Here is an 11,332-nt window from a genome sequence, read left to right as displayed (position 1 = left end):
CTCTCCCCTCACCTTTCTCCTTAAACACAAGAATGCTCTTATGATGTAATTCCCTTAAAATACTCTCCACAGATTAACTGATTTTCCTCAATTATCTATTATTGGGAAAGATATCTATGCCAATTTTTCACATTTATTTTTCTAGCTCTGTTGGAATGTATGTTAATCTATTTACACTTTAGAATAGAATATACACACAAGCATATTCACAAAATTCAAAGTAAACAAGAGGCAAGTGGTAACTTTAACACTTACATTACTGTTTCAGTGTTCCACTCCCATTCCCAAATACTCAGACCTAAACTATTAGGTGGATGTCAGAGCCCAAGTGAAACAAAAGGGCCTCAGTAGGGAGGGCTGCCAAGCATGGTGGGAGAGGGCTTGAGTGGGCCAGCAGGGTATGAGTGAGGTGGGGAGGTAGCCATGAAGAGAACTGCAGAAGAATATATTGTATTAGAGTTGAACAATGTCATATTATGCAGCAATGAAAATTTTAAAATTTACTGATAAGTAGAATATGGTTGAATCTCAAAAAGCATTTTGTTTATCCAAAGAAGCCAAACACAGAAGTGCACATACTGTATAATTTATTTTTTATTGTTTTTGAAGTTTTAGAATAGGCAAGATTAAGCTATTGTGATTTATGCCAGAATACTGTTTGTTTTTCCTGGAATGAATTGACTGAAAATGAAGATGAGGGAAATTTTCAAGAGGCAGACAGACATGGTCCATATTTTGAGGGAGGTGGTGGTTATGTGAGTATAAACATTTGTAAACTTCATTGAAATGTACATTTCAGAACAATACATTCCATTGTATGCAAACCATATTTTCATAAATATGATTTCTAAAAAGTCAAATGTACCTCATTGTCTCTAGAGAATATTTATTTAAGATTTTAGTATCCCTTTGACCAGACTATTAGTGACTTACATGTTAATATTTATGCAATTGCTATTTGTGTCCTTAATTATCTGTAAACCTTGTGTGACATGCAAAAACATGTCTTGGACTTGGAAAAAATCTGAAGTGGAAAGAAATCCCTTTTGAGCACATTCTATGTCTGGGACTATACTGTTGTGTTATTATTCCCATTTTACTTTTAGGAGCCCTAAGATTTTGGAAATACAGCCCTAATCTTCTCATAGCACAGAACCCTCCATTTCTGACCTCTTATTTTCTCCTGCACAGTTTCCAATGCCAGTTAGGGTGTGGTAGGAGAAATTTCTTGTATCTCTTGTTCTTGTTCTCTAAATGGTTTAACTTTGTAAGTTAAACATTGGGATGACCAACATCCTTGAGTATCAGACAAAAAGCGGATTCTCCCTCTCTGAATTATGTGATTTCAGCCCTTTGCAGGTAGGAGGAGGAAGCTACACTGAGCAATTTTGACCAAAGTGCGCTTTGGTTCCTATCATTCCAGAGCTGCACCCAGCACAAAGTCCCCCAAGATGACTTTTATTACCTCCACTTTCACAGTAACTGCAAGAGCTGCAGGCCGGTTGTAACTTTCTTACTGGACTCATTCTAGGAGAGGCATTCACATGTCAGTGTCTTTTGGTAGCCCTGTTTGTCCCCCTCTTAAGAATATTTTTACAGTCCAGGGATGGGTTAGAAACCTACTATTCCCAGCTCCTGCACCCACTCCTTTGGATTCTGACCATGAGAACAACCAGGTACCCATGTCTCTGGAGCTGGGACTTGTAGTTTAACTGAGGAAATAAAGAGGTTCCAGGAAGCCTCCTGGCTCAATCTGGATGGTAAGAGAGAAATGTGTGGTGATGTGGAGGTGTGTCTGTGGAAGTTGTGGGTCCTAAAATCAAAAGGGTTTGAGCTCTGGTCACATAGTGAGAAAACTCTCTTCTCTTGCTGGAGTTAAGCCACAAGAGTGTTTATAGTAAAAATAAATAAGTAAATGTATGAATGAATCAATGAACAAAGGCAAGAAGGAAGAAGCTAGATTGGCCAATAGGAGTGGTCTAATTTTGTGTCTGCCTTCCTTTCTCAAAATGAATTCCTTTTCAATTTCAAGAAAGCCCACAGGACACAAGAGTGGTTTATGGTTTTCTACACCTGCTGGGAAAATGGTTTTCAGAAAGAGAGAGAGGGAAAATCCACTGGGGGAGGGTTGGAGTTGGTGGCGCTCTGTGAAGAAACACAGCCAAAAAACTGTATAAAAGTAAATCTTTGAATGTGGCTTTTTTTTGTTTGTTTGTTTGTTTTTCCTGAAAGTTTTCACTCTGGTGTATTTCTCACCACCTTCTCTTACAGACTACTTCCTTGTCAGAGTGACATTTCATGCTTTCACTTTCTACTCTGAAGAAGATGGTGGTTTCTCCAGACTATTCTCCTGTTGGTTTCCTCCTTCTTCTCCTCCTTCTCCAGGTGTCTACATGGTACTCAGCAGGTCAGTGTTCTCTCTCTTTCTCTTTATATATTCACTTATTTTTAACGGCTCTTCTCAGATGATGAAAAATCTTGATCATTCATCAGTTGTCATTGTACCTCCTCTCAAAGGCTGTTATACTGGGGGGAACTGTAACTGTGTTTGTGCCAACAGAAGACTGGAAGTTTCTGGATAAGAATGTGACTGATCTTTATATACACACCCCTTACTACTTTGGGTAGATTTTATAAAACTATAACTGTATTGTTTAGCTAAATCTTTATTGACTATGGGTGATTTTAGCATGCTTAATTTCAGTGAAACAGTATCAGTGAAAATACACTTTATAATGTTCACATTACCAAGAAAACCTAAGTATGAGTACAACAAATTTGGAATCCCTGGTTATGATCTTTGACAAATCATTTTTCCCCCCCTCTGGCACTTGAGTCCTTCTTTCATAAAATAGAAAGGGCTCTCAGGATAAAGTTTTCAGACTCAAGGTTTGGAGAGAAACCAGCTATGAGATTACAATAATGACTTTTTTCATTAAAATCTCTTTAATTTGATGTCAGTTAGGCAGGGAGTACTAAAATGTTTGATTTCCACACATATTGACTCAGAAATTCCACAAGAATTTATCATAAAGAAAATCTCTCCCATGTGTATATGTATAATGTATTAAATGTTTATTGTGGGACTGTTTGTAGTAATAATAAATTGGAAGCAATATAAATATTACCCTGATACAGGAAAAGCTTAAACACAATGGTATAGACAGTGTCAAAAACAATAGATAGAGCTAAATTATATGTACTAAAATGGTTGGATGTTTCTTATTACAGAAATTGATATGTAGTGATTCTATTTCTATTAGTGATTCTATTCTATTCTATTTATGTGAAATAGAGTAACTTTTATACAACATTGTGGATATAAGCAATGTCAAATACCTTTTCCTAAATTAAATGACTCATAGAACATGTATAGCCATTAGCCATGTATCAGTTAACTAAGAACACGTATCTGTTGAGTACTGTGGGTTTTACACAGAAATAGAAAAGAAGGGACACCACAGCCTTCATCCAGCCTAATGGCCAGTGTCATTCTTCTTGCCCAGGACTGCCTGATCCACATTCTCTGGGGCAGTCTGGCCATGGGATTTTTCCTTTAAGCCCACGTGGCCTTGCCATTTGTATGCAACACTCCTGGGCCCCTTCACATCCATGCCTTTTTGAATTCTTCCCACTCCAGGGTCACTACATTTGTGGGCCCTTAAGCTCTGACCATTCAAAAGAGCCACAATATCTTTGGCCTCTGCCAGTGCAAGTTTTGCCCAGGGGGCATCAGTCACCTTTTAGTTATTGATTTCTATACTAAAGTAAGTTGCAAACAGATGGTTTAAGTGACTTGACAAAGGAGATTAGCAAAGCTAAGCAAAGTCCCCATTTTTGACTTGCAGCATCTTCCTTCTTTGACCCAGGAAAACAACCATCTTCTCTGATAAAGACTGCCCTGCTCTTACGCCCTGGAACCACTGGCTTCTAAGTCCTCTCAAGAAAATATTTTTTATGAAAAACGATTCTTTATGATTCTAAGCATTCATAGTTATTTTAAAAAAATTAAAAAGCAACCTAACCTTATAAATTCTACATTTCACTTTGATATAAAACACTGTTAATCCTTTTCCTCACCCCTCAACACAGAGGAACCTAAATCTTTAATCAGAAATGGCTACTTACCCTTTTAGGAGTAGTGTGTTGGGAGAGAAAGGGATGAGTGTGGAGAGAAGTAACTTCACTCCTCTCCTACCAAAAGAAGGGATAATTGCTTAATAAGTTACTTTGCTACATTTAATTATAAATAAGTCTCTTATTTAGTTTTTGTAGGTTTTACATAACTTACAAATAAATACTATTTGTAAATGCATAGAAAACAGTCTTTTCAAATGCCAAACTATCGGTAGTTGTTACCTCTGGAGAACATAGTTGAAGTTATTATGGAGATATATATTTTAAGACATATAAAACAATGCAAATAAGAAATGCAGATGGGTCTTTTGTTTCATCCTCCCTCACTCATTTCCACAATCTGTCTTTGATTTTCATGCAGCGTCTAGGTTTTCTGTGAAGGGACCAGCTGAGCCCATCATGGTTCTACTAGGGGCAGATGCCACTTTGCCCTGCCAGCTGTCCCCTGAGCAGAGTGCAGCCCACATGCACATTCGGTGGTACCGAAACCAACTCTCCCCCGCTGTGTTTGTGTACCAGAATGGACAGGAACAAGGTGGGGAGCAAATGCTGGAATACCGTGGCAGGACAGAGTTCGTGAGGAACTCCATCAGCAAAGGAGGTGTGGCCCTGCTGATCCAACATGTTCGTGCCTCTGATCATGGCCAGTACTGGTGTCATTTTATGGATGGTCAGAGCTCCCAAGAGGCTACTGTGGAGCTGCATGTTATAGGTATGTTTACTTGGCACAAAGTGTCATGGTGTGAAGCAGAGAGAAAAAGGATGTCTGGATTCCTAACCTGGCATTTCTTATGATCTTCCATATATTGATATGCTAATTTACCTTGCAGAATGTCAATTTCTTAAAGTATACAGTGATGCTAAGACTATATGCTCTATTCACTTTTAAACATCAACAAAAGACAATATTTCTGAATATGTTTTTGTATCCTAAAAGGCCCCAGAAAATTAATTGACAATATTAATTCAGACAGGTACTGACACCCTCAGATATTCATTTTCATCCATTCAGTAGAGAAAGACAATTTATAGGCTTAAACTCCTTTTCTAACTTCAATTGTACCTTTTTTTCTCTCTCCTTGAAATGACTCCAAGCTCTCTTAGTCTCAGTATAGTGCAAAGGCATCAAGCTGATTTCAAAACTGAATCACAGGTTGCCCTAACATTCACTGTGAGAGGTTTATTGACCTCTGAGCTTCAGTTTACTTATCAGTCTAGTGAGGGCATTTTGGCCTTCAGCCTCAGGGACTCCTGAGCCCCAAGGTTCCGGGCCTTAACACATGCCTTCTCTCTTCAGGGTTGGGCTCTGCACCTCATGTTCGTATGATGGGACCTGAGGATGGTGGGATCCGAGTGTTGTGCTCTGCAGATGGCTGGTTCCCAAAACCCAGGGTGCAGTGGAGTAACATGATGGGAGTGAATCTACAGTCCTTCTCTGAGTTTCAGACCCAGGATGAAGATGGGCTCTTCTGTGTGGAAGCATCTCTTGTGGTCACAGATAGCTCTCTGGGCAACGTGACCTGTTCCATCCAGAATCCCCTCTCTGGACAGGAGAAAGCATCAGCAATTTTCCTCCCTGGTGAATGAGGCACAAACCCCAAAGCAGAGTTGGGTGTGTGGTGAGGGTAGGGAGGAAGGAAGGAGGGCTGAGGGAGCCTTGGAGGAAGGGCAGGATGGCCTCCAGGATAGTCCTCACTATGTCTTCACTTGCCTGTGTCAGAGCCCTTCTTCCCCAGGATGGACCCATGGAAGGCAGCCCTGGCTGGGACAGTCCCTGTGCTGATGCTCTTTCTCCTTGGGATCAGCTACACTGGCTGGAGAAAACACCAAGCCAAAGAAAGAGAAGTAAAGAAAAAGCAAAGAGAATCTCGTGAAAGAGATCAGATGAGAAATGAAAAGGAAACAGCACTTAAGGCCAAAGGTATTGTGACCACAGGACAAATAGGGTTCATGGAGAAGCTGGGGGTGCAGGTTGTATAAGGTGGGTGGGGAAATAAAAGTTGTCAAAGGGGACCTCAAGAAAAACATGGAGTATCAAAATTCCATAAAGCTGGAGTCTTATGGAAAAGAAGAAACCATGGGGGAAACTTGGAAAGTTGTGGGCAGTGGTCTGTACCCAAACTGTGGTGTTGTTTCTCCTTGCGTAAATGTCTTTCCCCATCTTCTCCTCCTATTCTTCCTTCCAGAATTAGCTTCTGTAACACCTAAGAAAGCTTGAATTCCCACAAAGCATGGGCACTCCTTCCTCAGTAACCCTATGACATTTCCCATGTAACTTTTCCTAGCACTTATCATTTAGAGTCCACATGTATGTTTGCTAATCCTTCCCACCTACTTAACTATGGGACTCCTAATGGTGGGCCACATTGAATCCATTCAGCTACTCCATGAAATCAAGAGCAGCTAAAACCCAATTTGATGGATTTTATATCTCTTCTTTCAGAGAACCTCAAGGCAGAGCTTGGTGAGTCTTGCTTCTCCTCATGCCCTGTGTAGAATTTGCTCCCCTTTCTACATCTGTTGTAGGTCTCTCACTGAATGTTGTTTCTTTCAGAACAGCGAAAGGCACTATACCTTACAGGTAAGAGACTGGGTTTCCCATGCCCCTCAATGTTTTGATGTCCAACACTTTCTCAGCTTCCTCTCTTCAGAGGTTAAGACTGAAAGATTTAATAGTGACTTGTGAAAAAAAATAAGGGGTGGGGAGAAGAATGATGTTTTGGATGTCTTGCCTTATATTAACTGGATTTTTTCTGTTTTAGATTGGAAGAAGGCCTGGCTGTATCCTGGTAGGTAACTTTCTGGCTTAGGTCTTGCCATGTGCCTCTAATATTCCAAGTATAATAAGTGGAGACATAAGCACACACACACACACACACACACACACACACACCCCGACCTGAAAGTTGTGAAGATTTATTTGGTATCGATCTACAGTTCTTTTTTGTATTTGGAAGGTCAAATATTCAATTGTTTGTCAGCTAAGTATAAAGAAAAAATAACTATTGGTTGGTGAATTCCATGTGGCTAGAGTAGGACTCAACAAGAATTTTTAACCCATCCACTATAGAGAACGAAGAGACAGAAATCAGAGCAATTTTGGTGGGATTTAGGAAGAATAAAAGACACCCTATATGATAGCAGCATTTCTATACAGTGAATAAAGTTCAAAAGAGCAGCTAACATATTTTATATTTGGGAAAAATATATTAATTATTATTTTATTTATTTTACTTATGTGAAATAATCAAAGTAAAGTTCAATACACAGGAACAAGGTTTATGTTTGAAAAGCTTGAAAAACCATCTTTCAAAATACTTTAATATCATCATAAAAATTTATTTATCTGGTGGTAGAGGGAACTGGCTATTTTATATCTTCTAATATCTGTGTCCAAGTACTACCTCTGTTTAAGACTGTGTATGTGCATGTGCAATACAGAGTTAGACCTCAAAAGCATGCTAGATATTTCCTTAAATATATAGTTGTGCAATTTTTATATGCCTGATACTGTGCTAGATGTTGGTGGCATAATCCATGGTCTCTGACCCTGAAATCCACTGGGGGAAGTAAGCTAAGAACCAGGCAACTGCACACAGCCTGATAAGTACTATGATAAGACAGGGTCAAGGTGCTCCTCCCAAGGGTTAAAGTTGGATAAACAGTTTCTACTAAGAGTGTTTTCTTTTTTCTTTTATTTCTTTTCTTTTCTTGTCTTTCTTTCTCTTTTCTTTACTTTTTTTCTTTTCTTTCTTTTCTTTTTCTTTCTTTCTTTTCTTTCTCTTCTCTTTTCTTTCTTTTCTCTTCAAAGATTTTATTTATTTATTTGTGTGAGAGAGAGAGAGAGAAAGAGAGAGGATGAGCAAGAGGGAGGGAGAGAAGAAGCAGGCATCCCACTAACCAGGGATTCCCCACATAGAGTTCAATCCCAAGACCCTGAGATCATGATCTGATCCAAAGGCAGGTGACCCTCTACTAAGATTTTCTTTCAGGAGCTGCTTCTAGAGGAGAGAGCAAAGTGTAGTAAGGATGAGGACATACAGGTTTTTGTTCCAACTCTATCAATGACAGCTGAGGAATTCAGTCATTTTTGCTTTCTTGAACCAGCCTTCTTATCTCTAAGATGAAGAGATCACAGAAGCCCCTCTTAACTCATGTATTCATCAATTCTATAAATAGAGTGCTACCCTTCTTAGAAGTGGACAGCTAAGTGAGAGACCATCAAGAATTATGGATAAGTTCTTATCTGCCTCGTGCCCCAAGAAACTAAGAGTATATCCAATCTTTTTTTAAAAATATTTTATTTATTTATTTGACAGAGAGAGAGAGAGAGAGAGAGATCACAAGTAGGCAGAGAGGCAGGCAGAGAGGGGGTAGAGGGAAGCAGGCTCCCCGCTGAGCAGAGAGCCTGATGCAGGGCTCGATCCCAGGACTCTGGGATCATGACCCGAGCCAAAGGCAGAGGTTTAACCAACTGAGCCACCCAAGCGCCCCATATCCAATCTTTAATAAAATCACAAGACCTGCCATAAGAGAAGTGGCCCCAGGCAGAGGCAGATATAGTTCTATTCCTCATGAAGAGTCTATCTCTGGAGGAAAATATTAAAAATGTGATTACAAGCATTAAAATTTAAAGAGGTCAGTTTAAAAGCCTTGGTCCAAAGCTTAAACTCTACTCTTACGTGGCCATAGCCTGGGAAACCCCTGAAATAAAACAATAAAATAAAATAAAGTAAAATAAAAGGACATTTTATAGCTTTCATCCTCAATGAGGAGTGCCACAAAGGTCTTAAAAGCATAGCTGCCTAGAACACTAGACCATGCTCCAGGAGTTCTCCAGACTTACTTCCTTAGCATTGGGCCAAATGAGGGGATCATTTCTAATCTGAGGCAGCACAGAGGAAATACACCCTTTGTCTTGTAGTTTCTGGATACTGAGAGTTCAAGGGGCTCAGAGGAGGAGGGAAAGAGAGCTGAGAAGAGATAGCAATGAGCCAGAAAAGGAAGTGTGACCCTCCTCTTCATTCTGTGGTTGTTTCCATCATAGTCTCAGTTTGTATTGCTCTTTTTCAGACTGGAGGAAGGAAAAGTTCCAGCCTGGTGAGTGGCTTTTTGTTTATCTTTGGACCCCTTTCCAACCTGCCCTTTGATATCCTTTGATATCCTCATCATCTCTTACTTGAAAAGACAGAAGAACCACTATTCTGGTAAAGAGAGGGAAGTACATGAAGATCATTAATTTTGGCCCGGACTGAGAATTACTGCTAGGATTAGGTACTCTGGTTGTATTTACACCTTCATATATTGGCATGGCTTCTCACCTATGGTGGGGGGAAGGGAGGTCCACTTGGTTATGAAGGAAATCCCCAACTGAGTAAAAAGTACTCAAAATGATGAGAGTAACTTAGCTGCTCTTTGTAAAGAGGTCAGCTGACATGGAGCCCATTACTAATTAAAGAACATAGTTCTAATTTGTAGATAATTAAGAAAGAACACTATTGTCAAGTAAACACTGCAAGTCACAGCTCACTCCTGCATTCTGCCAAGACACTGATAATAGCATACGTAAGATAAGGTGAGATAAGCAGCATTGAACCCATGGTGAGAGCACCTCATAGCTCCATCTTCCCCAGCACACACACACACATCCAGAGGACAAGTGTTCTTTCACTATTTGATCCTGTTTCTCTAAGGTTTCACATGCACAACAGCCTTCTAAAATATGTAATGTTGGCCCTTCCCTTCCTTTTTCTTTCCCCACAGCCAATGTGATGATAAATCAAGAAATCCATCCGAATAATTGTGACCCAGAGAGCAAAGAGAACTTCAGAGAGGAAACACAGGATCTATCTCTTAGTGATAAGAGAGGAGACTGCAACCATATCACACTAAATCAGCAAGACTTCACCTCAGGAAGACATTACTGGGAAGTGGATATTAAGGACACTGATGAGTGGACTCTAGGCATTTATGAGAAGCTCACAGGCAAGAGTGGATTATCCACAGATCTACAAAAAAAGAAATTCCGAGTCTTAGAAAAGAAAGGATGTAAATGCAGGGCTCTCATCTGTGGCCCTCAAGGCATTTCCCTGGAAGAAGATCTCAAGATAGAAAAGGATCCACAAAAGATTGTGATTTTTTTGGATTATGAAGACAAAGACATTTCTTTCTATGACATGATTCAAGGTACCCACATCTTCTCCTTTACCCAGGAAAGCTTCACTGGATCACTCTATCCTTACTTCAACATTAAATTCATGGAGCATTCCCCATATGAGCAATATTAAGTGACTTAGAGGAAGAACTTACACAGTGAAGACAATAGCCTATTCTCTATAAACCCCAAAATGCCAGTTCTGATGTGTGACCTCAAGTTCATTGATTATGAGGCCTCTTGACTTGAGGCTCCATGAGTTCCCATGATGAGCACTGTTTCTTAATCGCAGAGACAAAATTTTTTGTTTGTAATTGTTATTGTTATAAATGCTGTTTCTTGTTTTATATCTAATATATCACAGACTGATAATTTTCCAGGATAAATTACTGGAAAAATGAAAATTAAAAAAATGGTTACAATTACAAGCTGTAATAAGCTTATTGTTAGATTCAATATGCTTAAAATTACTCTGTCAATTTGCTCTAAAATGTCTGTAATACTCTAGTTCTGTATTTGTCTCATAAAGAACCTGTAAGAAACAGTTAATATAGTTCACTGGTCTGTGACCAACACTTTTGAGTGGCACTGCTAAAGCAGTATTCAGAGGAATAAAAATTAGATAAACCTCTTCACCTCTCTCATAGCAATGCTAAATAAAAGCAATAAAATAGTGCTATTTTCTAATGTTGAGGAAGAAAAGTTAAATTGTAGGTTGAGGGACACGTGGGTGGCTCAGTTGGTTAAATGTCTGTCTTTGACTCAGGTCAAGACTCCAGGGTCCTGGGATCCTATCCTATATAGCTCCTTACTCAGCAGGGAGCCTGCTTCTTCCTCTATCTGCTGCTCCCCCAGCTTGTGCTCTCTTTCTCTCTCTCTGTCTCTCTGACAAATAAATAAATAAACGTTTTAAAATAAATAAATAAATTATAATTTAATACATGCTAATCTATATCTTAAATGCAAGTATAATTTGAGGAAAGAAAAAAAGAAGTATCAGTCAGAATCCAATTCTAACAAATGTGATGATGTTAACATGAT

The 11,332-nt window shown here is 39.3% G+C and overlaps 1 protein-coding gene across 1 annotated transcript; it reads left to right on the top strand.

Annotated features, from left to right (window-relative positions):
* Window positions 1-2,325: 2,325 nt before the first annotated feature.
* On the top strand, window positions 2,326-10,577 carry LOC116862141 (butyrophilin-like protein 1). The gene is made up of 9 exons (XM_032849283.1): window positions 2,326-2,407; window positions 4,499-4,849; window positions 5,435-5,716; window positions 5,858-6,058; window positions 6,581-6,601; window positions 6,692-6,718; window positions 6,900-6,926; window positions 9,211-9,237; window positions 9,901-10,577. The coding sequence occupies exons 1-9, from the start codon at window positions 2,326-2,328 to the stop codon at window positions 10,422-10,424; spliced, it is 1,542 nt and encodes a 513-aa protein (XP_032705174.1). The 3' UTR covers window positions 10,425-10,577.
* Window positions 10,578-11,332: the final 755 nt, after the last annotated feature.

The sequence above is a fragment of the Lontra canadensis genome, unplaced genomic scaffold, assembly GCF_010015895.1.
Source record: "Lontra canadensis isolate GAN:19392208 unplaced genomic scaffold, GSC_riverotter_1.0 scaffold222, whole genome shotgun sequence".
In the NCBI taxonomy this organism is placed as follows: domain Eukaryota; kingdom Metazoa; phylum Chordata; class Mammalia; order Carnivora; family Mustelidae; genus Lontra; species Lontra canadensis.
This window is presented reverse-complemented; position numbering and strand designations above follow the sequence as displayed.

Bases quoted from the DNA above. Each gene is read 5' to 3' on its own strand.
- LOC116862141 (XM_032849283.1), top strand. From the start codon at position 2,326: ATGGTGGTTTCTCCAGACTATTCTCCTGTTGGTTTCCTCCTTCTTCTC. The intron at 6,059-6,580 runs GTATTGTGACCA...CTCTTCTTTCAG, and splicing joins AACAGCACTTAAGGCCAAAG to AGAACCTCAAGGCAGAGCTT. The intron at 6,602-6,691 runs GTGAGTCTTGCT...TGTTTCTTTCAG, and splicing joins GAACCTCAAGGCAGAGCTTG to AACAGCGAAAGGCACTATAC.